Source organism: Phyllobates terribilis, unplaced genomic scaffold (genome assembly GCF_046119375.1).
Source record: "Phyllobates terribilis strain yellow unplaced genomic scaffold, ASM4611937v1 Scaffold_3781__1_contigs__length_70430, whole genome shotgun sequence".
NCBI classification, from domain to species: domain Eukaryota; kingdom Metazoa; phylum Chordata; class Amphibia; order Anura; family Dendrobatidae; genus Phyllobates; species Phyllobates terribilis.
Genome location: NW_027366534.1, coordinates 30851 through 58840, shown reverse-complemented (window position 1 = coordinate 58840; position 27990 = coordinate 30851). Strand labels below are relative to the sequence as shown.

The window sequence follows — 27990 nt, the reverse complement described above, 5'->3', positions numbered from 1 at the left end:
GCCAGATGCAGCAGAGCCGTCCCAGAACATCCCCGAGCTCTTCCATGTGCCAGATGCAGCAGAGCCGCCCAAGAACATCCCAGAGCTCCTCCATGTGCCAGATGCAGCAGAGCCGTCCCAGAACATCCCCGAGCTCTTCCATGTGTCAGATGCAGCAGAGCCGCCCAAGAACATCCCAGAGTTCCTCCATGTGTCAGATGCAGCAGAGCCGCCCCAGAACATCCCCGAGCTCCTCCATGTGCCAGATGCAGCAGATCCTCGCTGAACATCCCCAAGCTCTTCCATGTGTCAGATGCAGCAGAGCCGCCCCAGAACATCTCCGAGCTCCTCCATGTGCCAGATGCAGCAGAGCCGCCCCAGAACATCCCCGAGCTCCTCTATGTACCAGATGCAGCAGAGCCGCCCCAGAACATCCCCGAGATCTTCCATGTGCCAGATGCAGCAGAGCCGCCCCAGAACATCCCCCAGGTCCTCTATGTGCCAGATGCAGCAGAGCTGCCCCAGAACATCCCCGAGCCCCTCCATGTGCCAGACGCAGCAGAGCCGCCCCAGGACATCCCCGAGCTCCTCCATGTGTCACAGCAGAACCGCCCCAGATCATCCCCGAGCTCCTCCATGTGCCAGATGCAGCAGAGCCACCCCAGGACATCCACAAGCTCCTCCATGTGCCAGATGCAGCAGAGCTGCCCCAGGACATCCCCAAGCTCCTCCATGTGCCAGATGAAACAGAGCCGCCCCTGAACATCCCCAAGCTCCTCCATGTGCCAGATGCAGCAGAGCCACCCCAGAACATCCCCGAGCTCCTCCATGTGCCAGATGCAGCAGAGCCACCACAGAACATCCCCAAGCTCCTCCATGTGCCAGATGCAGCAGAGCCGCCCCAGGACATCCCCGAGCTCCTCCATGTGTCACAGCAGAACCGCCCCAGATCATCCCCGAGCTCCTCCATGTGCCAGATGCAGCAGAGCCGCCCCAGGACATCCACAAGCTCCTCCATGTGCCAGATGCAGCAGAGCCACCCCAGGACATCCCTGAGCTCCTCCATATACCAGATGCAGCAGAGCCGCCCCAGAACATCCCTGAGCTCCTCCATATACCAGATGCAGCACAGCAGCCCAAGAATATCCCCGAGCTCCTCCATGTGCCAGATGTAGCAGAGCCGCCCCAGAACATGCCTGAGCTCTTCCATGTGCCAGACGCAGCAGAGCCGCCCCAGAACATCCCTGAGCTCTTCCATGTGCCAGATGCAGCAGAGCCGCCCAAGAACATCCCCGAGCTCCTCCATGTGCCAGATGCAGCAGAGCCGCCCCAGAACATCCCTGAGCTCCTCCATATACCAGATGCAGCACAGCCGCCCAAGAACATCCCCGAGCTCCTCCATGTGCCAGATGTAGCAGAGCCGCCCCAGAACATCCCTGAGCTCCTCCATGTGCCAGATGCAGCAGAGCCGCCCCAGAACATCCCCGAGCTCCTCCATGTGCCAGATGCAGCAGAGCCGCCCCTGAACATCCCCAAGCTCCTCCATGAGCCAGATGCAGCAGAGCCGCCCAAGAACATCCCAGAGCTCCTCCATGTGTCAGACGCAGCAGAGCCGCCTCAGAACATCCCCGAGCTCCTCCATATACCAGATGCAGCAGAGCCGCCCCAGATCATCCCCGAGCTCCTCCATGTGTCAGATGCAGCAGAGCCGCCCCATATCATCCCCGAGCTCCTCCATGTATCACAGCAGAGGCGCCCCAGAACATCCTCCTCCATGTGCCAGATGCAGCAGAACCCCGGTGAACATCCCCAAGTTTTTCCATGTGGCAGATGCAGCAGAGCGGCCCCAAAACATCCCCAAGCTCCTCCATATGCAAGATACAGCAGAGCCGTCCCACATCATCCCCGAGCTCCTCCATGTGCCAGATGCAGCAGAGCCGCCCCAGATCATCGCCGAGCTCCTCCATGTACCAGATGCAGCAGAGGGGCCCTAGAACATCCCAGAGCTCCTCCATGTGCCAGATACAGCAGAGCCGGCCCAGGACATCCCTGAGCTCATTCATATGCCAGATGCAGCAGAGCCACCCCAGAACATTCTCGAGCTCCTCCATGTGCCAGATGCAGCAGAGCCGCCCCAGAACATCCCTGAGCTCCTCCATGTGCCAGATGCAGCAGAGCCACCCCAGAACATTCTCGAGCTCCTCCATGTGCCAGATGCAGCAGAGCCGCCCCAGAACATTCTCGAGCTCCTCCATGTGCCAGATGCAGCAGAGCCACCCCAGAACATTCTCGAGCTCCTCCATGTGCCAGATGCAGCAGAGCTGCCCCAGGCCATCCCTGAGCTCCTCCATGTGCCAGATGCAGCAGAGCTGCCCCAGGCCATCCCTGAGCTCCTCCATGTGCCAGATGCAGCAGAGCCGCCCCAGAACATTCTCGAGCTCCTCCATGTGCCAGATGCAGCAGAGCTGCCCCAGGCCATCCCTGAGCACCTCCATGTGCCAAATGCAGGAGAGCCACCCCAAAACATCTCCGAGCTCCTCCATGTGTCACAGAAGGTGCAATGTTCTGTTCTTTGCTTTGTTCTTGCGTGTGTGAACAGAGCTGATGTGATACCAAAGAGCTCCAGTTTTGTCTCCTCCATCCACAGAATGTTCTCAAAGAAGCTTTGCGGCTCATCAATATTTATTGTGGCAAATTCCAGTGTGGCCTTCTATGATTTTCTTTCAGTGGTTCCCTCCTCGGTCGTCTTCCATGAAGCCCACTTTGGCCAAGTCCGTGCTGGATGGTGCAACTTGACATTGATGGACCTTGACCTCGAAGATACCCTCTAATCTCTTTGGAAGTTGTTCTGGGGTCTTTGGTTCCCATTCCTATTATCCGTCCCTTTAATTTGCCATCAGTTTTGGTCTTGCGGTCTCATCTAGGGAGGTCGTTTACAGCCCCATAGACCTTACACTTCTGGATAATCTGTGCCGCTGTAGTCACAGGAACATCTGGCTTTGTGGAGACGTCTTATAGCCTTTACTTGTCACATCTTGGTCTATAATGTTCTTTCTAATCTCCCGAGACAACGCTCTCCTCAGCTTTCTCTGCTCCATGTTCAGTGTGGTCAACGTCATGATCACAAACAGCACAGTGACTACTTTTCACCCTATAAATAGGTGTCTGACCAATTACAAGTCTGTAGACACCTGTGATGCTAATTAGGCACACGTCCCTACAGTCACATTATTCCCAATCTTTTCCAGGGGAACCAGCATTTGTGTATAGGACAGTTTCAGTAGGATTTTTAAAAAAAATTCTAATAAACCACAAATCACAAACTAAAAAGCAAAGTATGATTCTCATTATTGATATTCAGGAAACTTGCACTGAAAATTACTGACCAGTGGGGGTGTTCTTTCTTTACCAGAAGCTACCGACAATTTTGTCCATGTGTGTATACACTTGTACTCCCCATATATACACACACACACACTAATAATACACAGTAGTACCCCCACATATACACAGTAGTACCCTCATATACACACAGCGATGACCGTCTCACCTGAGAAGCACTCGGTAAAGTCTTGCTCCAGCTTTGTGGACCTCTCATATGTTTTTCTGGCTTGTTCCTCAGTTAGACGTTTGTTAATTTCTCTGGCAGAACAGAATAAAACAAAGAGGAGATCAGAAATGATCACACATCTATAAACATATCTGACCTCGAAACAAACAGGATTAGATCCACCACAGATGATCTCATAGGAATAGGAACGTGATACGAAACAAAGGGTGGTTATTAATGGAACAAAGGGTGGTTATTAATGAAACAAAGGGTGGTTATTAATGGAACACACTCAGATTGGGTCATTGTTAACAGTGGAGCACCATAGGGGTCAGTACTGGGTCCTCTTCTTTTTAACATTTATTAATGACGTTGTAGGGGGCACAGAGTAGAATTACAATATTTGAAGATGACAATAAACTCTGAAGGGTAATCACCACTGAGGAGGATAATTTAATGCTACAGAGGGATTTGTAAGAGTTATAAGTTGAAGACTCGGTCTGAGAAATGGTAATTGAAGTTTAACGTACCGTAAATGTAAGGTCATGCACTTGGGCAGAGGAAATAAAATGTATAATTATATACAAAAATATAAAATACTGACCATGGGGACATTGTCTGATGTTTGATGCGAACAGACACACGGGCTAAGAGCTCTCGCTCATAATCTTGTAATCCCAGCCTGCACCAACAGTGCAAATGAATTTATACCGCCGATCCTACCTCCCAGCACACTTGGGTACCTGTGAGGAGTTGATATTGGGGACCCCCAAGGAGAATGACCCGTCAAAAGAGCCACGCTGGCAAGGAGGACAGCCAGTCCAACATGGCGCTGGCTGAAGAAGCACAACAGGGAGATAAGGTGTCGGAGGCTGCATCTAGTCTGAGACGCTTTGCTCGGGTGAGAGAGGCAGCTATAGAGGATTCTCCTAAAGATCAGTGGTTGTAGGAACAAGAGGAGCAGGGAGAAGCGTGTGACCCTGAAACCAAGCAGATGACGCAGCAAAAAATCCAGCAGCACCCATCCTGGGTTTCAGGTGAAGGAATTCATGAGGCGCCGGCAGTAAACATAGAACTTACAACAGACCAGGAACCCACCATAAGGGATGTGCGGTCTGCGGTCAATATGACCAACAAGTGCTAGCCTAGGGACGTTAAGGAGCCTCGCTGAGAAGCCCACCTCCGAGTCTGATAAGGAGAGGGTATTCTGGGACCAAGGGAGGTTGTACCGGGAGACAGTTCCCTGTACACCCCAACATGAGTGGCTGAGGGAAAGACAGCTGGTCGTCCCCTACCAATTCAGGGATGAGTTGTTGCGGATCGCCCATGAAATTCCACTCGCTGGACACTTGGGGGTCAGCAAAACCAAGGCCCGGCTGTCCCATCACTTTTATTGGCCCAAAATGAGGACGGATGTGGTGAACTACTGTCGCTCCTGTACCACGTGTCAAAGAGTGGGAAAGTCAGGGCCGGCCCCCAAAGCCCCCCTGATCTCTTTGCCAGTGATAGAGGAGCCTTTCCAGAGGATTGCTGTGGACATTGTGGGACCACTGGCCATACCCAGCAGCTCTGGAAAACGTTTCATCCTTACCGTGGTAGACTATGCTACCCGGTATCCAGAGGCAGTAGCCCTGTCCTCAATTAGGGCGGATAAGGTGGCGGACGCCCTCTTGGCCATCTTTTCGCGAGTAGGCTTTCCCAGGGAGATGCTTACCGACCAGGGGACCCAGTTCATGTCACGCTTAATGGAGGCCCTATGTAAGAAAATGCAGGTGCAGCATCTGGTATCGAGCGCGTATCATCCCCAAACCAATGGTTTGTGTGAGCGATTCAACGGTACCCTCAAACAGATGTTAAAAATGCTGGTTGAGACCCAGGGACGCGACTGGGAACGTTACCTCCCACACCTGTTATTTGCTTACAGAGAGGTTCCACAGGCCTCGACGGGGTTCTCCCCCTTTGAGCTCCTGTATGGCAGGCGTGTCCGAGGACCCCTTGGGTTGATAAGGAAGTTCTGGGAAGAAGAGCCGAGCTCCCCAGGAGTGTCCATCGTGGAGTATGTCATGCGCTTCCGTGACAAGATGCAGACCTTGAGGCAGTTGGTGCATGACAACATGGCGCAAGCCCAGGCTGACCAGAAGCACTGGTATGACCAGAATGCCTGAGGGTGGACCTACCAGGTGGGTTAGAAGGTGTGGGTGCTGGTCCCCGTACCAAAGGACAAGCTTCAGGCAGCCTGGGAAGCCCGGTCACCTACGTGATCTTAATATGATGAAGGCTCATCAAGAACGTGGAACCTGCGTCCTTCCGGTCTGCAGACTGCCCGAGGATGGGGAGGACGACCCCCGCTTGGACATGCTGGCCCAAGCGAAGGCCAGCGGTTCCCTAGAGGATGTAGAGATAAGCGCCTTGCTATCCGCAGACCAGAGGTCTCAGCTGCGAGCAGTGCTGAAACCCTTCCAAGCAGTGTTCACCAACATGCCTGGCAGGACTAAGGTGGCGGTCCATGAAGTGGACACCGGGAATCATGACCCACTCCGGCGGACAGCCTATCGAATCTCCGACTAGGTGCAGCATGTCATGCGCCAGGAGGTCGAGGAGATGCTGAAGTTGGGGGTGATTAAGCGGTTCAAAAGCCTGTAGTCCTGGTGCCAAAGAAGGACCGGACCACCCGGTTCTGTGTGGACTACAGGGGGCTTAACGCTATCACAGCCTCTGATGCACAACCAATGCCACGCATTGAGGAGCCGCTGGAGCGGTTAGCCAGCGCGAGCTATCTCTCCATTATGGATCTGAGTCGGGGATATTGGCAGATTCCCTTGAGCCCCGGGGCCCAGGAGAAGTCCGCCTTTATCACCCACTTCGGATTGTATGAATCCACGGTCATGCCCTTTGGCATGAAAAATGCCCCTGCCACTTTCCAGCGAATGGTCAACCACCTGCTCCAGGGACTGGAGAGGTACGCAGTAGCGTACCTGGATGACATTGCTGTCTTCAGTCCCACCTGGGAGGATCACCTCGAGCATCTGCAGCAGGTGCTCGGGCACATTCACCAGGCGGGCTTGACAATCAAGCCAGGAAAGTGCCAGATGGGCATGAACGAGGTGCACTACCTGGGGCACCGGGTAGGTGGGGTACTCTGAAGCCAGAGCCTGGGAAGGTGGACGCTATCGTGTCCTGGCCCACCCCCAGGACCAAAAAGCACGTGCAGTCCTTCTTGGGCACCGCAGGGTACTATAGATGCTTTGTACAAGACTATAGTAGCCTTGCAAAGCCCTTGACAGACCTCACCAGGAGGAGCCTGCCCCATTCAGTCAAATGGACAGATGAATGCGAGGTGGCCTTTCGGGCTTTGAAGACTGCCCTGAGCAGATCTCCTGTGCTAAAGGCGGTCGACGGCACACGGCCACTTTTCGTACAGACCGACGCCAGTGAGTTTGGCCTCGGTGCTGTACTCAGCCAGGTTGACTAGGGGAACCAAGAACACCCCGTGTTGTACATAAGTCGGAAACTGCTGCCGAGGGAAGTGGCCTATTCCACCATAGAGAAGGAGTGCCTGGCCATTGTATGGGACCTCAACCGTTTACCCGTTTAGGGTCACCTTGCTGCTGGTGGGACGGCTTGTATACTTTTTTTGATCAAAAATAGTTCACTAAGTACCCTATATTTATTATGCAACTTTGCTTTACATTTATATATAATGATGGTAGGGTATGAGATATATTTTTGTCTTTTGTAGGTTTTACAGCCTTACTTGTACGGGCGCCCCTTCACTGTAGTGACTGACCACAACCCCCTGAGTTGGCTGCACATCATGTCCGGTGCCAATGGAAGGTTGTTACGCTGGAGCCTCACCCTCCAGCAGTACGACTTTACCGTTCAACACTGCAAAGGCAGCGAGCATGGCAATGCCGATGGGCTGTCCCGGCGAGGGGAGCCTCCAGAGATACGCCTGGAGGAGTACCAGAAGGTCCTACCATTATAGCGCAGTCTAAAAAGGGGGAGGTGTCAGGCAAAATGTATTTTTGTCCTAGTTTTAAAAATGAGAGATGCCTTAAATCTCCAACCCCTGTTCATTTGGAAGGGACATCCGTAGAACTTTCTTTACCTCCCCCCCTGACAAGAAATTTTTATTGCCGCCATAAAACGTCAGCGAGCATACTGGCATACCCTGGATTTTCCCTCCAAGATCCTATTGTCTAACTGTACAAGCTTTTAATGTCGATTTTAATAATGCACATGACTGTCACAAACACAGGGACCACATTTTTGAGATATTCACCTTTTTCCAATTGTGATGGTGTGGTTTTCGTGGCTGGGAGACTACCAGGAACCGGGGAAATGGATTCTGAGCTTCTGAGCGTCATAGAGATATTATATTTGATATCCATCTTCATGAATAGTGGTGACGGCAAACATGATGTCTCCATCTTGGAGGTGAGACCCCCCCCATACCAAGATATGAAATCTGAAGGATTTTTATGTTTTATGAAGCTGGGTGGGTTCACAACACCGAGCCCCCATGTGAGGTAAACAACATGGGTGTCTCCTAATGTTTTGGTCCCTTACTAAAAACCAGAGCGGCCATTTTAAGTCATTCTTACCCGGGACGTCAGACGCATGCACTCCTCGCTGCGTGGAAGAATCACATTTAATTTCCGGGGAGCCGTCCCCCCACAGGACCTGAGACCATCACCTCGTGGCGCAGGTTTTGCTATTATTTACCACTTTTATTTTAAAAACGGTTTTATGCATATATGTAAATTGTCTTTTTTATAATATCTTGCATATGTTTTGTAAACAGTGCCCACTATCGGGAGTAAATCATTATTATTTACCAGCTTCGTTCTTCTTGTCCTATGTCGAACAAACACGTTCCTCACCCGCTAATTCAAGTTACCTAACGGGTACAGCAAGGTCTGACCAAGTGTGATTTCTTGACAATACTGTACTGTACTGACCCCTGTGTATTAGGACAGAGCGGAGCTAGAGCGGGTGTACTTATATACTGTGTATTGTACTGACCCTGTGTATAAGGACATAGCGGAGCTATAGCGGGTGTACTTATATTCTGTGTACTGTACTGACCCTGTGTATGAGGACAGAGCGGAGCTAGAGCGGGTGTACTTATATACTGTGTACTGTACTGACCCTGTGTATAAGGACAGAGTGGAGCTAGAGCGGGTGTACTTATATACTGTGTACTGTACTGACCCCTGTGTATAAGGACAGAGCGGAGCTAGAGCGGGTGTACTTATATACTGTACTGTACTGACCCCTGTGTATAAGGACAGAGCGGAGCTAGAGCGGGTGTACTTATATACTGTACTGTACTGACCCCTGTGTATAAGGACAGAGCGGAGCTAGAGCGGGTGTACTTATATACTGTACTGTACTGACCCTGTGTATAAGGACAGAGCGGAGCTAGAGTGGGTGTACTTATATACTGTGTACTGTACTGACCTCTGTGTATAAGGACAGAGTGGAGCTAGAGCGGGTGTACTTATATACTGTGTACTGTACTGACCCCTGTGTATAAGGACAGAGCGGAGCTAGAGCGGGTGTACTTATATCCTGTACTGTACTGACCCTGTGTATAAGGACAGAGTGGAGCTAGAGCGGGTGTACTTATATACTGTACTGTACTGACCTCTGTGTATAAGGACAGAGCGGAGCTAGAGCGGGTGTACTTATATACTGTACTGTACTGACCCTGTGTATAAGGACAGAGCAGAGCTAGAGCGGGTGTACTTATATACTGTGTACTGTACTGACCCCTGTGTATAAGGACAGAGCGGAGCTAGAGCGGGTGTACTTATATACTGTACTGACCCCAGTGTATAAGGACAGAGCGAAGCTAGAGCGGGTGTACTTGTATACTGTACTCTACTGACCCTGTGTATAAGGACAGAGTGGAGCTAGAGCGGGTGTACTTATATACTGTACTGTACTGACCCCTGTGTATAAGGACAGAGAGGAGCTAGAGCGGGTGTACTTATATACTGTACTGTACTGACCCCTGTGTATAAGGACAGAGCGGAGCTAGAGCGGGTGTACTTATATACTGTGTACTGTACTGACCCTGTGTATAAGGACAGAGCGGAGCTAGAGCGGGTGTACTTATATACTGTACTGTACTGACCCCTGTGTATAAGGACAGAGCGGAGCTAGAGCGGGTGTACTTATATACTGTACTGTACTGACCCCTGTGTATAAGGACAGAGCAGAGCTAGAGCGGGTGCACTTATATACTGTACTGTACTGACCCCTGTGTATAAGGACAGAGCGGAGCTAGAGCTGGTGTACTTATATACTGTGTACTGTACTGACCCCTGTGTATAAGGACAGAGCGGAGCTAGAGCGGGTGTACTTATATACTGTACTGTATTGACGCCTGTGTATAAGGACAGAGCGGAGCTAGAGCGGGTGTACTTATATACTGTGTACTGTACTGACCCCTGTGTATAACGACAGAGCAGAGCTAGAGTGGGTGTACTTATATACTGTACTGTACTGACCCCTGTGTATAAGGACAGAGCGGAGTTAGAGCGGGTGTACTTATATACTGTACTGTACTGACCCTGTGTATAAGGACAGAGCGGAGCTAGAGCGGGTGTACTTATATACTGTACTGACCCCTGTGTATAAGGACAGAGCGGAGCTAGAGCGGGTGTACTTATATACTGTGTACTGTACTGATCCCTGTGTATAAGGACAGAGCGGAGCTAGAGCGGGTGTACTTATATACTGTACTGTACTGACCCCTGTGTATAAGGACAGAGCGGAGCTAGAGTGGGTGTACTTATATACTGTACTGTACTGACCCTGTGTATAAGGACAGAGCGGAGCTAGAGCGGGTGTACTTATATACTGTGTACTGTACTGACCCCTGTGTATAAGGACAGAGCGGAGCTAGAGCGGGTGTACTTATATACTGTACTGTACTGACCCCTGTGTATAAGGACAGAGCGGAGCTAGAGCGGGTGTACTTATATACTGTACTGTACTGACCCCAGTGTATAAGGACAGAGTGAAGCTAGAGCGGGTGTACTTGTATACTGTACTCTACTGACCCTGTGTATAAGGACAGAGTGGAGCTAGAGCGGGTGTACTTATATACTGTGTACTGTACTGACCCCTGTGTATAAGGATAGAGCGGAGCTAGAGCGGGTGTACTTATATACTGTACTGTACTGACCCCTGTGTATAAGGACAGAGAGGAGCTAGAGCGGGTGTATTTATATACTGTGTACCGTACTGACCCCTGTGTATAAGGACAGAGCGGAGCTAGAGCGGGTGTACTTATATACTGTACTGTACTGACCCCTGTGTATAAAGACAGAGCGGAGCTAGAGCGGGTGTACTTATATACTGTACTGTACTGACCCCTGTGTATAAGGACAGAGCGGAGCTAGAGCGGGTGTACTTATATACTGTACTGTACTGACGCCTGTGTATAAGGATAGAGCGGAGCTAGAGCGGGTGTACTTATATACTGTACTGTACTGACCCCTGTGTATAAGGACAGAGCGGAGCTAGAGCGGGTGTACTTATATACTGTACTGTACTGACCCCTGTGTATAAGGACAGAGAGGAGCTAGAGTGGGTGTAATTATATACTGTACTGTACTGACCCCTGTATATAAGGACAGAGCGGAGATAGAGCGGGTGTACTTATATACTGTACTGTACTGACCCCTGTGTATAAGGACAGAGCGGAGCTAGAGCGGGTGTACTTATATACTGTACTGTACTGACCCTGTGTATAAGGACAGAGCGGAGCTAGAGCGGGTGTACTTATATACTGTGTACTGTACTGACCCCTGTGTATAAGGACAGAGCGGAGCTAGAGCGGGTGTACTTATATACTATACTGTACAGACCCTGTGTATAAGGACAGAGCGGATGTACTTATATACTGTACTGTAATGACCCCTGTGTATAAGGACAGGGCGGAACTAGAGCGGGTGTACTTATATAATGTAATGTACTGATTCCTGTGTATAAGGACAGAGCTGAGCTAGAGCGGGTGTACTTATATACTGTACTGTACTGACCCCAGTGTATAAGGACAGAGCGGAGCTAGAGCGGGTGTACTTATATACTGTACTGTACTGACACTGTGTATAAGGATAGAGCGGAGCTAGAGCGGGTGTACTTATATACTGTACTGTACTGACCCTGTGTATAAGGACAGAGCGGAGCTAGAGCGGGTGTACTTATATACTGTACTGACCCCTGTGTATAAGGACAGAGCGGAGCTAGAGCGGGTGTACTTATATACTGTACTGTACTGACCCTATGTATAAGGACAGAGCGGAGCTAGAGCAGGTGTACTTATATACTGTACTGACCCCTGTGTATAAGGACAGAGCGGAGTTAGAGCGGGTGTACTTATATACTGTACTGTACTGACCCCTGTGTATAAGGACAGAGCGGAGCTAGAGCGGGTGTACTTATATACTGTACTGTACTGACCCCTGTGTATAAGGACAGAGCGGAGCTAGAGCGGGTGTACTTATATACTGTACTGTACTGACCCCTGTGTATAAGGACAGAGCGGAGCTAGAGCGGGTGTACTTATATACTGTGTACTGTACTGACCCTGTTTATAAGGACAAAGCGGACCTAGAGCGGGTGTACTTATATACTGTACTGTACTGACACCTGTGTATAAGGACAGAGCGGAGCTAGAGCGGGTGTACTTATATACTGTACCGTACTGAGCCCTGTGTATAAGGACAGAGCGGAGCTAGAGCGGGTGTACTTATAAACTGTACTGACCCTGTGTATAAGGACAGAGCGGAGCTAGAGGGGTGTACTTATATACTGTACTGTACTGACAACTGTGTATAAGGACAGAGCGGAGCTAGAGCAGGTGTACTTATATACTGTGTACTGTACTGACCCTGTGTATAAGGACAGAGTGGAGCTAGAGCGGGTGTACTTATAAACTGTACTGACCCTGTGTATAAGGACAGAGCGGAGCTAGAGCAGGTGTACTTATATACTGTACTGTACTGACCCCTGTGTATAAGGACAGAGAGGAGCTAGAGCAGGTGTACTTATATACTGTGTACTGTACTGACCCCTGTGTATAAGGACAGAGCGGAGCTAGAGCGGGTGTACTTATATACTGTACTGTACTGACCCTGTGTATAAGGACAGAGTGGAGCTAGAGCGGGTGTACTTATAAACTGTACTGACCCTGTGTATAAGGACAGAGCGGAGCTAGAGGGGTGTACTTATATACTGTACTGTACTGACCCCTGTGTATAAGGACAGAGTGGAGCTAGAGCGGGTGTACTTATATACTGTACTGTACTGACCCCTGTGTATAAGGACAGAGCGGAGCTAGAGCGGGTGTACTTATATACTGTAATGTACTGACCCTGTGTATAAGGACAGAGAGGAGCTAGAGCGGGTGTACTTATATACTGTACTGTACTGACCCCTGTGTATAAGGACAGAGCGGAGCTAGAGCGGGTGTACTTATATACTGTACCGTACTGAGCCCTGTCTATAAGGACAGAGCGGAGCTAGAGCGGGTGTACTTATATACTGTACTGTACTGACCCTGTGTATAAGGACAGAGCGGAGCTAGAGCGGGTGTACTTATATACTGTACTGTACTGACCCCTGTGTATAAGGACAGAGCGGAGCTAGAGCGGGTGTACTTATATACTGTACCGTACTGAGCCCTGTGTATAAGGACAGAGAGGAGCTAGAGCGGGTGTACTTATATACTGTACTGTACTGACCCCTGTGTATAAGGACAGAGCGGAGCTAGAGCGGGTGCACTTATATACTGTACTGTATTGACCCCTGTGTATAAGGACAGAGCGGAGCTAGAGCGGGTGTACTTATATACTGTGTACTGTACTGACCCTGTTTATAAGGACAAAGCGGACCTAGAGCGGGTGTACTTATATACTGTAATGTACTGACCCTGTGTATAAGGACAGAGCGGAGCTAGAGCGGGTGTACTTGTATACTGTACTGTACTGACCCTATTTATAAGGACAGAGCGGAGCTAGAGCGGGTGTACTTATATACTGTACTGTACTGACCCCTGTGTATAAGGACAGAGCGGAGCTAGAGCGGGTGTACTTATATACTGTACTGTACTGACCCCTGTGTATAAGGACAGAGCGGAGCTAGAGCGGGTGTACTTATATACTGTACTGTACTGACCCCTTTGTATAAGTACAGAGCGGAGCTAGAGCGGGTGTACTTATATACTGTGTACTGTACTGACCCCTGTGTATAAGGACAGAGCGGACCTAGAGCGGGTGTACTTATATACTGTACTGTATTGACCCCTGTGCATAAGGACAGGGCGGAGCTAGAGCAGGTGTACTTATATACTATACTGTACAGACCCCTGTGTATAAGGACAGAGCGTAACTAGAGCGGGTGTACTTATATACTGTACTGTACTGTACTGACCCTGTGTTTAAGGACAGAGCGGAGCTAGAGCGGGTGTACTTATATACTGTACTGTACTGTACTGACCCTGTGTATAAGGACAGAGCGGAGATAGAGCGGGTGTACTTATATACTGTATTGTACTGACCCTGTGTATAAGGACAGAGTGGAGCTAGAGCGGGTGTACTTATATACTGTACTGTACTGAGCCCTGTGTATAAGGACCGAGAGGAGCTAGAGCGGGTGTACTTATATACTGTACTGTACTGACCCCTGTGTATAAGGACAGAGCGGAGCTAGAGCGGGTGTACTTATATACTGTACTGTATTGACCCCTGTGTATAAGGACAGAGCGGAGCTAGAGCGGGTGTACTTATATACTGTGTACTGTACTGACCCTGTTTATAAGGACAAAGCGGACCTAGAGCGGGTGTACTTATATACTGTAATGTACTGACCCTGTGTATAAGGACAGAGCGGAGCTAGAGCGGGTGTACTTATATACTGTACTGTACTGACCCTATTTATAAGGACAGAGCGGAGCTAGAGCGGGTGTACTTATGTACTGTACTGACCCCTGTGTATAAGGACAGAGCGGAGCTAGAGCGGGTGTACTTATATACTGTACTGTACTGACCCCTGTGTATAAGGACAGAGCGGAGCTAGAGCGGGTGTACTTATATACTGTACTGTACTGACCCCTTTGTATAAGTACAGAGCGGAGCTAGAGCGGGTGTACTTATATACTGTGTACTGTACTGACCCCTGTGTATAAGGACAGAGCGGATCTAGAGCGGGTGTACTTATATACTGTACTGTATTGACCCCTGTGCATAAGGACAGGGCGGAGCTAGAGCAGGTGTACTTATATACTATACTGTACAGACCCCTGTGTATAAGGACAGAGCGTAACTAGAGCGGGTGTACTTATATACTGTACTGTACTGTACTGACCCTGTGTATAAGGACAGAGCGGAGATAGAGCGGGTGTACTTATATACTGTACTGTACTGTACTGACCCTGTGTATAAGGACAGAGCGGAGATAGAGCGGGTGTACTTATATACTGTATTGTACTGACCCTGTGTATAAGGACAGAGTGGAGCTAGAGCGGGTGTACTTATATACTGTACTGTACTGTACTGACCCTGTGTATAAGGACAGAGCGGAGCTAGAGCGGGTGTACTTATATACTGTACTGTACTGACCCTGTGTATAAGGACAGAGTGGAGCTAGAGCGGGTGTACTTATATATTGTGTACTGTACTGACCCTTGTGTATAAGGACAGAGCGGAACTAGAGCGGGTGTACTTGTATACTGTACTGTACTGACCCCTGTGTATAAGGACAGAGAGGAGCTAGAGCGGGTGTACTTGTATACTGTACTGTACTGACCCTGTGTATAAGGACAGAGCGGAGCTAGAGCGGGTGTACTTATATACTGTGTATTGTACTGACCCTGTTTATAAGGACAGAGCAGAGCTAGAGCGGGTGTACTTATATACTGTACTGTACTGACCCTGTGTATAAGGACAGAGTGGAGCTAGAGCAGGTGTACTTATATACTGTACTGTACTGACCCTGTGTATAAGGACAGAGCGGAGCTAGAGCGGGTGCACTTATATACTGTACTGTACTGACCCCTGTGTATAAGGACAGAGCGGAGCTAGAGCGGGTGTACTTATATACTGTACTGTACTGACCCTGTGTATAAGGACAGAGCGGAGCTAGAGCGGGTGCACTTATATACTGTACTTTACTGACCCCTGTGTATAAGGACAGAGCGGAGCTAGAGCGGGTGTACTTATATACTGTACTGTACTGAGCCCTGTGTATAAGGACAGAGCGGAGCTAGAGCGGGTGTACTTATATACTGTGTACTGTACTGACCCTGTGTATAAGGACAGAGCGGAACTAGAGCGGGTGTACTTATATACTGTAATGTACTGACAACTGTGTATAAGGACAGAGCGGAGCTAGAGCGGGTGTACTTATATACTGTACTGTACTGAGCCCTGTGTATAAGGACAGAGCGGAGCTAGAGCGGGTGTACTTATATACTGTAATGTACTGACCCTGTGTATAAGGACAGAGCGGAGCTAGAGCGGGTGTACTTATATACTGTACTGTACTGAGCCCTGTGTATAAGGACAGAGCGGAGCTAGAGCTGGTGTACTTATATACTGTGTACTGTACCGACCCCTGTGTATAAGGACAGAGCGGAGCTAGAGCGGGTGTACTTATATACTGTACTGTACTGACCCCTGTGTATAAGGACAGAGCGGAGCTAGAGCGGGTGTACTTATATACTGTGTACTGTACTGACTCCTGTGTATAAGGACAGAGCGGAGCTAGAGCGGGTGTACTTATATACTGTACTGTACTGACCTCTGTATATAAGGACAGAGCGGAGCTAGAGCGGGTGTACTTATATACTGTACTGTACTGAGCCCTGTGTATAAGGACAGAGCGGAGCTAGAGCGGGTGTACTTATATACTGTACTGTACTGACCCTGTGTATAAGGACAGAGCGGAACTAGAGCGGGTGTACTTATATACTGTACTGTACTGACCCTGTGTATAAGGACAGAGCGGAGCTAGAGCGGGTGTACTTATATACTGTGTACTGTACTGACCCTGTGTATAAGGACAGAGAGGAGCTAGAGCAGGTGTACTTATATACTGTACTGACCCCTGTGTATAAGGACAGAGCGGAGCTAGAGCGGGTGTACTTATATACTGTACTGACCCTGTGTATAAGGACAGAGCAGAGCTAGAGCGGGTGTACTTATATACTGTACTGTACTGACGCCTGTGTATAAGGATAGAGCGGAGCTAGAGCGGGTGTACTTATATACTGTACTGTACTGACCCCTGTGTATAAGGACAGAGCGGAGCTAGAGCGGGTGTACTTATATACTGTACTGTACTGACCCCTGTGTATAAGGACAGAGCGGAGCTAGAGCGGGTGTACTTATATACTGTACTGTACTGACCCCTGTGTATAAGGACAGAGCGGAGCTAGAGCGGGTGTACTTATATACTGTACTGTACTGACCCCTGTGTATAAGGACAGAGCGGAGCTAGAGCGGGTGTACTTATATACTGTGTACTGTACCGACCCCTGTGTATAAGGACAGAGCGGAGCTAGAGCGGGTGTACTTATATACTGTGTACTGTACCGACCCCTGTGTATAAGGACAGAGCGGAGCTAGAGCGGGTGTACTTATATACTGTGTACTGTACCGACCCCTGTGTATAAGGACAGAGCGGAGCTAGAGCGGGTGTACTTATATACTGTACTGTACTGACCCCTGTGTATAAGGACAGAGCGGAGCTAGAGCGGGTGTACTTATATACTGTACTGTACTGACCCCTGTGTATAAGGACAGAGCGGAGCTAGAGCGGGTGTACTTATATACTGTACTGTACTGACCCTGTGTATAAGGACAGAGCGGAGCTAGAGCGGGTGTACTTATATACTGTACTGTACTGACCCCTGTGTATAAGGACAGAGCGGAGCTAGAGCGGGTGTACTTATATACTGTGTACTGTACTGACTCCTGTGTATAAGGACAGAGCGGAGCTAGAGCGGGTGTACTTATATACTGTACTGTACTGACCTCTGTATATAAGGACAGAGCGGAGCTAGAGCGGGTGTACTTATATACTGTACTGTACTGAGCCCTGTGTATAAGGACAGAGCGGAGCTAGAGCGGGTGTACTTATATACTGTACTGTACTGACCCTGTGTATAAGGACAGAGCGGAGCTAGAGCGGGTGTACTTATATACTGTACTGTACTGACCCCTGTGTATAAGGACAGAGCGGAGCTAGAGCGGGTGTACTTATATACTGTACTGTACTGACCCCTGTGTATAAGGACAGAGCGGAGCTAGAGCGGGTGTACTTATATACTGTACTGTACTGACCCCTGTGTATAAGGACAGAGCGGAGCTAGAGCGGGTGTACTTATATACTGTACTGTACTGACCCCTGTGTATAAGGACAGAGCGGAGCTAGAGCGGGTGTACTTATATACTGTAATGTACTGACCCTGTGTATAAGGACAGAGAGGAGCTAGAGCGGGTGTACTTATATACTGTACTGACCCCTGTGTATAAGGACAGAGCAGAGCTAGAACGGGTGTACTTATATACTGTACTGTACTGAACCCTGTGTATAAGGACAGAGCGGAGCTAGAGCGGGTGTACTTATATACTGTACTGTACTGACCCCTGTGTATACGGACAGAGTGGAGCTAGAGTGGGTGTACTTGTATACTGTACTGTACTGACCCTGTGTATAAGGACAGAGAGGAGCTAGAGCGGGTGTACTTATATACTGTACTGTACTGACCCCTGTGTATAAGGACAGAGAGGAGCTAGAGCGGGTGTACTTATATACTGTACTGACCCTGTGTATAAGGACAGAGCGGAGCTAGAGCGGGTGTACTTATATACTGTACTGTACTGACCCCTGTGTATAAGGACAGAGCGGAGCTAGAGCGGGTGTACTTATATACTGTACTGTACTGACCCTGTGTATAAGGACAGAGCGGAGCTAGAGCGGGTGTACTTATATACTGTACTGACCACTGTGTATAAGGACAGAGCGGAGCTAGAGCGGGTGTACTTATATACTGTACTGTACTGACCCCTGTGTATAAGGACAGAGCGGAGCTAGAGCGGGTGTACTTATATACTGTACTGTACTGACCCTGTGTATAAGGACAGAGAGGAGCTAGAGCGGGTGTACTTATATACTGTACTGACCCTGTGTATAAGGACAGAGCGGAGCTAGAGCGGGTGTACTTATATACTGTACTGTACTGACCCTGTGTATAAGGACAGAGCGGAGCTAGAGCGGGTGTACTTATATACTGTACTGTACTGACCCTGTGTATAAGGACATAGCGGAGCTAGAGCGGGTGTACTTATATACTGTACTGTACTGACCCTGTGTATAAGGACAGAGCGGAGCTAGAGCGGGTGTACTTATATACTGTGTACTGTACTGACTCCTGTGTATAAGGACAGAGCGGAGCTAGAGCGGGTGTACTTATATACTGTACTGTACTGACACTGTGTATAAGGATAGAGCGGAGCTAGAGCGGGTGTACTTATATACTGTACTGTACTGACCCTGTGTATAAGGACAGAGCGGAGCTAGAGCGGGTGTACTTATATACTGTACTGACCCCTGTGTATAAGGACAGAGCGGAGCTAGAGCGGGTGTACTTATATACTGTACTGTACTGACCCTATGTATAAGGACAGAGCGGAGCTAGAGCAGGTGTACTTATATACTGTACTGACCCCTGTGTATAAGGACAGAGCGGAGTTAGAGCGGGTGTACTTATATACTGTACTGTACTGACCCTGTGTATAAGGACAGAGAGGAGCTAGAGCGGGTGTACTTATATACTGTACTGACCCTGTGTATAAGGACAGAGCGGAGCTAGAGCGGGTGTACTTATATACTGTACTGTACTGACCCTGTGTATAAGGACAGAGCGGAGCTAGAGCGGGTGTACTTATATACTGTACTGTACTGACCCTGTGTATAAGGACATAGCGGAGCTAGAGCGGGTGTACTTATATACTGTACTGTACTGACCCTGTGTATAAGGACAGAGCGGAACTAGAGCGGGTGTACTTGTATACTGTACTGTACTGACCCCTGTGTATAAGGACAGAGCGGAGCTAGAGCGGGTGTACTTATATACTGTACTGTACTGACCCTGTGTATAAGGACAGAGCGGAGCTAGAGCGGGTGTACTTATATACTGTACTGTACTGACCCTGTGTATAAGGACAGAGCGGAGCTAGAGCGGGTGTACTTATATACTGTACTGTACTGACCCCTGTGTATAAGGACAGAGCGGATCTAGAGCGGGTGTACTTATATACTGTACTGTACTGACCCCTGTGTATAAGGACAGAGTGGAGCTAGAGCGGGTGTACTTATATACTGTACTGTACTGACCCCTGTGTATAAGGACAGAGCGGAGCTAGAGCAGGTGTACTTATATACTGTACTGTACTGACCCCTGTGTATAAGGACAGAGCGGAGCTAGAGCGGGTGTACTTATATACTGTACTGTACTGACCCCTGTGTATAAGGACAGAGTGGAGCTAGAGCGGGTGTACTTATATACTGTACTGTACTGACCCCTGTGTATAAGGACAGAGCGGAGCTAGAGCGGGTGTACTTATATACTGTACTGTACTGACCCCTGTGTATAAGGACAGAGTGGAGCTAGAGCGGGTGTACTTATATACTGTACTGTACTGACCCCTGTGTATAAGGACAGAGCGGATCTAGAGCGGGTGTACTTATATACTGTACTGTACTGACCCCTGTGTATAAGGACAGAGTGGAGCTAGAGCGGGTGTACTTATATACTGTACTGTACTGACCCCTGTGTATAAGGACAGAGCGGATCTAGAGCGGGTGTACTTATATACTGTACTGTACTGACCCCTGTGTATAAGGACAGAGTGGAGCTAGAGCGGGTGTACTTATATACTGTACTGTACTGACCCTGTGTATAAGGACAGAGCGGAGCTAGAGCGGGTGTACTTATATACTGTAATGTACTGACCCTGTGTATAAGGACAGAGAGGAGCTAGAGCGGGTGTACTTATATACTGTACTGTACTATCCCTGTGTATAAGGACAGAGCTGTTACTTATCTTGTGGTTTTTCCGTTTGGGGAAGTGAAGGCTGATGGGAGATCTTATTATACTGCTCAGTACAGTGATCTGTATAACGATTATTACATTGAGGCCTGCGACGGAGACTGAGGGCAAGACCTGATCGTCGCTGACAGGCCCGATCATCGCTGACAGGCCCGATCTCCAGCTAGTTCACCACTGATCTGTAGACACTATTCTCCACCACAGATTAGGCTTGACCAGACTGGGATAATAGGTGGCAGTACATGGACCCTGGTGACCACTGACAGACCAGATCTCCAGCTAGTTCACCACTGATCTGTAGACCCTATTCTCCACCACAGATTTGGCTTGACCAGACTGGGATAACAGGTGGCAGTACATGGACCCTGGCGACCACTTACAGACCAGATCTCCAGCTAGTTCACCACTGATCTGTAGACACTATTCTCCACCACAGATTAGGCTTGACCAGACTGGGATAATAGGTGGCAGTACATGGACCCTGGCGACTACTGACAGACCAGATCTCCAGCTAGTTCACCACTGATCTGTAGACACTATTCTCCACCACAGATTAGGCTTGACCAGACTGGGATAATAGGTGGCAGTACATGGACCCTGGCAACCACTTACAGACCAGATCTCCAGCTAGTTCACCACTGATCTGTAGACCCTATTCTCCACCACAGATTTGGCTTGACCAGACTGGGATAATAGGTGGCAGTACATGGACCCTGGTGACCACTGACAGACCAGATCTGCAACTAGTTCACCACTGATCTGTAGACACTAATCTCCACCACAGATTAGGCTTGAACAGACTGGGATAATAGGCGGCAGTACATGGACCCTGGTGACCACTCACAGACCAGATCTCCAGCTAGTTCACCACTGATCTGTAGACACTAATCTCCACCACAGATTAGGCTCGACCAGACTGGGATAACAGGCGGCAGTACATGGACCCTGTCAGGAAACAACACCGCTCTCTGGCGCCCCCTTATCCTGCTGGTCAAACACGGTATTGACCGAGGATAAGCACTGGCACAGCTGCTCTAATTTATGTCGACTATTGTGGCACATGATGTGACAGGATGTATATATACCACCAGTTCCTTCCAGGAACGTATATATACCTCCGACCAGCCACCCTCAAACCACAATATCACATAAATACTGGTATACTGCCACCACCGATCGCTTAACAGGTGGATCGGGTACCCGTTAGGTAACGTGAATTAGCGAGTGAGGAACGTGTTTGCTCGACATAGGACAAGAAGAACGAAGCTGGTAAATAATAATGATTTACTCCCAAAAGTTGGCAGTGTTTACAAAATATATACAAGATATTATAAAGGAGACAATTTACATATATGCATAAACAGTTATTAAAATAAAAGGGATAAGTAATAGCAAAACCTGCTTCACAAGGTGATGGTCTCAGATTCTGTGGGGGGGCCGGCTCCCCGGGAATTAGAGGTGATTCTTCCACGCAGCGTGTAGGGCATGAGTCTGACGTCCCTGAGAAGAATGCCAGTTTTATGACTGTTCTGGTTTTACTAAAGGGGCCAAACGATTAGGAGACGCCCATTATTTACCTCACAAGGGGGGCTCGGCTTTGTGAGCCCGCCCTGCAGCACAAGACCTAATCATCCTTCATATTCCATATCTTGGTGTGGGGGGGTCCCACATCCAAGATGGAGACATCATGTTGGCCGTCACTAATTTTCATGCAGATAGATATTAAACATGACATCTCTATGATGCTCCGAAGCTAAGAAACAATTTCCTCGATTTCTGGGGGTTTCCCAGTTATGAAAAATATATCATTGTAACCAGGAAAATGTGAGCATTCCAAAAATGTGGTCCCTGGGTTAGTGACAGTCCTGTGCGTTATTAAAATTGACATTAAACGTTGGTCCAGCTAAACAATAGAATTGGAGGGAAAATCTAGTTTGAGCTAGAAGCTGCTCTACACTGAGGGTTTACGACGGTAATAAAAATTCTTAGGGTGGGGGCCAGCACTGCAGTTCTATGTCTTACAAATGGACAGGGGTGGAAATTTAAGACAGCTTTCATTTTTTAAAACTGGGACCAAAAATACATTTTGCCTGACAGACCCTGGTGACTACTGACAGACCAGATCTCCAGCTAGTTCACCACTGATTTGTAGACACTAATCTCCACCACAGATTAGGTTCGACCAGACTGGGATAATAGGCGGCAGTACATGGACCCTGGTGACTACTGACAGACCAGATCTCCGGCTAGTTCACCAATGATCTGTAGACACTAGTCTCCACCACAGATTAGGCTCGACCAGACTGGGATAATAGGCGGCAGTACATGGACCCTGGTGACTACTGACAGACCAGATCTCCGGCTAGTTCACCACTGATCTGTAGACACTAGTCTCCACCACAGATTAGGCTCGACCAGACTGGGATAATAGGCGGCAGTACATGGACCCTGTTGACCAATGACAGACCAGATCTCCAGCTAGTTCACCACTGATCTGTAGACACTAATCTCCACCACAGATTAGGCTCGACCAGACTGGGATAATAGCTGGCAGTACATGGACCCTGGTGACCACTGACAGACCACATCTCCAGCTAGTTCACCACTGATCTGTAGACACTAATCTCCACCACAGATTAGGCTCGACAAGACTGGGATAATAGGTGGCAGTACATGGACCCTGGTGACCACTGACAGACCACATCTCCAGCCAGTTCACCACTGATCTGTAGATACTAATCTCCACCACAGATTAGGCGTGAGCAGACTGGGATAATAGGTGGCAGTACATGGACCCTGGTGACCACTGACAGACCAGATCTCCAACTAGTTCACCACTGATCTGTAGACACTAGTCTCCACCACAGATTAGGCTTGACCAGACTGGGATAATAGGTGGCAGTACATGGACCCTGGTGACCACTGACAGACCAGATCTCCAGCTAGTTCACCACTGATCTGTAGACACTAATCTCCACCACAGATTAGGCTTGACCAGACTGGGATAATAGGTGGCAGTACATGGATCCTGGTGACCACTGACAGACCACATCTCCAGCTAGTTCACCACTGATCTGTAGACACTAATCTCCACCACAGATTAGGCTCGACCAGACTGGGATAATAGGCGGCAGTACATGGACCCTGGTGACCACTGACAGACCAGATCTCCAGCTAGTTCACCACTGATCTGTAGAAACTAGTCTCCACCACAGATTAGGCTCGACCAGACTGGGATAATAGGCGACAGTACATGGACCCTGGTGACCACTGACAGACCAGATCTCCAGCTAGTTCACCACTAATCTGTAGACACTAGTCTCCACCACAGATTAGGCTTGACCAGACTGGGATAATAGGCGGCAGTACATGGACCCTGGTGACCACTGACAGACCAGATCTCCAGCTAGTTCACCACTGATCTGTAGACACTAATCTCCACCACAAATTAGGCTCGACCAGACTGGGATAATAGGCGGCAGTACATGGACCCTGGTGACTACCCCTCTGCATCGGGAGGAGGCGACACCTGTACAGACATGACTACAGCTGCGAGGCAGGTAGAACTTACAGAATATTCTCCAGAGACTTAGGCCGTATAAAGATGGCGATGGGCTGGAGCTGAGCTGCCTGAAGACGTCGAACAGCATTAGCAGAGACATCCAGGATACAATGCTTTCCCTAAGAAGAGATGACCAAGATTCTGATTATTGGGGCAGTGACATAAATAAAGATGGAGACTTCATGAATGAAAAACCCATGGATTACCTGCTCCGCGACCTCCCTGACGCTCTGCACGCTCGTCCCATACAGGTGTCCATTATACTGTCCGGCCTCAATAAATTTATGACCTTGAATGTCTTTCTCCATCTTCTCTCGAGATGATACAAAGTGGTAATCTCTTCCATCCACCTCATAATCGCGCTTGGGACGCGTCGTATCTATAGGGTCAGAGAACAGAGCTGGGTTATTGGTGACCGGATGGGTGGACATTATACATGATAACTAGTGACTGGCCCAGTGCACAGATCTAACCCTGACCTGGAGCCGAGCAAGCAAAGTGCCTCACGCATAATGTCACCATCACAAAAAACATGGACGACAAGCGAGAACAGAGAAGCCCTGGCATCTGTAGGGGCTTCTCATCCTCCATGGATGCCCCCGCACATTATGAGTGATCCCCTCCATGGATGAGTAGCCCCCGCACATTGTGAGTGATCCCCTCCATGGATGAGAAGCCCCCGCACATTGTGAGTGATCCCCTCCATGGATGAGAAGCCCCCACACATAGTGAGTGACCCCCTTGATGGATAAGAAGCCCACCAGTCGGCTCTTATATCAATCAGCATGACCGCGTCATGTCAGCTGCCTTGTCCTGGTTACCACTTCCCCCTCATCTAACGAGAAGATCACCAGCATGATGGAAGCAGGTCGTCTTGTGGCACGGCTGAAAATCTGCTGAAATGGAGTTTTCATGATTACTTTAATCTTTAGATTTGAGAGTCCTCAAAGGTTGATACCTTTTAATGGCTAACTGAAAAGATGGGAACAGGTTGCAGGCTTTCGAGGCTACTCATGTCTCATCAGGCTAGTATAATCCAAAATCTGAAGAGTCACATATTTATACACAATGGGACACAGAAATAATGTAATAGATGAGACAGGTGACGTAAAGCAGAGCAATTACTGAGGGAGAAAGATAAACCGTTCTGGCTGTAAATATTGGAGCAGTTCATAGATAAGGAGTGTGAAAGCTTTATTGTCTGGTGACTGAGGTCTGGTCCAGGGTTGTGATGACCCTGCAGTTCTAAGGAGCACATTCCTTAGTTGATGTAGAATAACAAATCCATGCGACACATTCATTCCTGCTCTGAAGGTGTCAAAGATCACCATGAGTTTATATTCCGAGACTCTTCTGTCTCTCTGAGATTTGAAGTTACCTTTTCATACCAGTAATTTCATGTCTTTTATGCTGTGATCAGGGGAAGAAAAATGCTTGGCTACAGGCAGATCTATTCTTTTTTCTTTCATTGTGTGGCAATGATGATTCATCCTTGTTCTAAATTTTTGCCCTGTCTCCCCTACATAAAGACCCCCAGATGGACATTTGGTACATATAATTAAGTACACTACATGAGATGTGATACAGCTGAATGTACCTGGGATCTTATAGTCCTGATGTGAATTGGGGATCTTTATCTTGTCTGTGGTCGTTATAAACGGACAGGGTTTACATTTTTTCTGGTTGAAAGGAAAGGTTCCTGTAGCTGGTGGAGATGACAGGGAGCTTCTGACAATGATGCTTCTTAGATTTGGGGGCTGCCTGAAACACATAAGTGGGGGGTCTGGAAATATGGATTGTAATCGGGCATCTTTTTGTAGTAAGGGTTGTAGTTTCCGTGCAGCTCTCCTTAGCGCCTCCAGATTTGGATTGTAGGTGACCACTAGAGGCACCCGGTTGCTTTTTTGTTTGGTTTTGTAATGTAGGAGATGATTCCTTGATATTCTGGTGGCTCTTGTAATCTGGTTCTCAATTGTTCTCGGATGGTAGCCCTATTTCAAAAAGGTCTTTCTGAGGCCATCAAGGTGTTTGTCTCTATCCATAGGGTTGGAACAAATCCGATTGTATCTGATGGCTTGGCTGTAGACAATTATGTGACTGTCCCATTTAAGGCATGTAGGACGGTCGATTGGTTTCCGGTACAAGGATGTCTCTATTTCATTGTTCTGTAGCTTGATGATGGTGTCCAAAAAGTTAATTTCAGTCCAGGAGTAGTTGAGTGTTAGGTTGATGGTGGGATGAAATCAATTAAAGTGTTGATGGAACATCTTCAGCTGTTGCTCAGACCCCGTCCAGATGATTAAAATATCGTCAATGTAACGACAGTAGGCCCGAGGCCTGATGGGACATGACAATTACTTTAATTTTCATGGCAAGGAATGACTTCAAATTTTCATCTGATCGCTCTTCATGACTAAATGTAGAAAACCAAACTTTGTGACCGTCTCAACTTTTTGTTCATGACTGAATATGAGATGTGGGGTCTGTGTCAAGAACAGATCTCTCTCCGACAACTCAAACACCATTAACAGCGCCCCCCCTACAGCCCACCCCAGGAATACTCACGAGGAACGCAGGAGCCAAACTTATCAGGAAATTCAGAAAGCAGGTCGTCATTAACCCTGTCCTTCCCAGGCCCCAGAATGATGATGGGACGAGCATAGTGCACTGCAGAGAACAAGAGAATCCAAGATGAAAGGGGAAAATCAATAAAAGCCAAGACGCAAAAGAAACACTAAGATTATCTAACTTCCCAATGTATCGTCCATGGACATCAGGACCTAAGGCTCTGTTCACATATCCACTTCTCTCTTCAGTTTTTCTGTACGGTTTAGAAGAGATAAGCAACAATCGCATCCTGGACGTTCTGGCTCCAGTCTGCGGTAGAGCAAGCAGCGACGCATTATGGGGCCGGCCCAGGCGACGCCGGCCCCAGGGGAAGCAGCCGGTCCGTTGCAGGGGGGAGGGCGGCCGGTCCGCCGCAGGAGGGAGGGCGGCCGGTCTGCTGCAAAGAGGAGGGCGGCCGGTCCGCTGCAGGGGGGAGGAGGGCGGTCCGCTGCAGGGGGAGGAGGGCGGCAGGTCCGTTGAGGGGGGGGGGGGGCGGCAGGTCCGTTGAGGGGGGGGGGGGGCGGCCGGTTCGCTGCGGGGGGGGGGGGGTAATGGAGGTGTAATGACTGTGTGTCATTAAGAAGAAAAAACCGATGGAAGAAAAGGCAATTTTCCCTCAATGTGAAAGGATTTCTGTGAGTTTGAATGCAACAAAGAGGAATAAATGAAAAACGATCAGAAGGGAAAAGCCAGAGTCCGAAGGCGGAATGAGAAAAATCATTAATAATCCAGAACAAAATACGTGAGAAAAAACACAAAAAACACAAACCTTCCATATGTACAACCATTTCATAGCTCAACACCGTGTCTTCCCGACCTAAAAAGACAAAGAATGGAACGTCACAAGACCTGGCCAAGACAAACTTATATAACAAGGTACAGGAATAGTAGATACAGGACAGGATGGAGGTGTAGTGTAGATCTGTGTGTACAGTACAGGAATAGTAGATACAGGACAGGATGGAGGTGTAGTGTAGAGCGGTGTAAGGTACAGGAATAGTAGATAGAGGACAGGATGGAGGTGTAGTGTAGAGCTGTGTGTACAGTACAGGAATAGTAGATACAGGACAGGATGGAGGTGTAGTGTAGAGCTGTGTGTACAGTACAGGAATAGTAGATACAGGACAGGATGGAGGTGTAGTGTAGAGCGGTGTAAGGTA

General features: G+C 48.8%; 1 protein-coding gene across 1 annotated transcript; it reads right to left on the bottom strand.

The window, feature by feature from the left end:
* Positions 1 to 3485: 3485 nt before the first annotated feature.
* Positions 3486 to 27647, bottom strand: LOC141248663 (disks large homolog 4-like; the record flags this gene model as incomplete). The annotated part of the gene is made up of 5 exons (XM_073669393.1): positions 3486 to 3621; positions 24233 to 24342; positions 24430 to 24602; positions 26789 to 26890; positions 27600 to 27647. Coding segments are annotated over 5 exons (554 nt in total), but the record flags the coding sequence as incomplete, so codon positions are not given.
* Between the last annotated feature and the right edge of the window lie 343 nt (positions 27648 to 27990).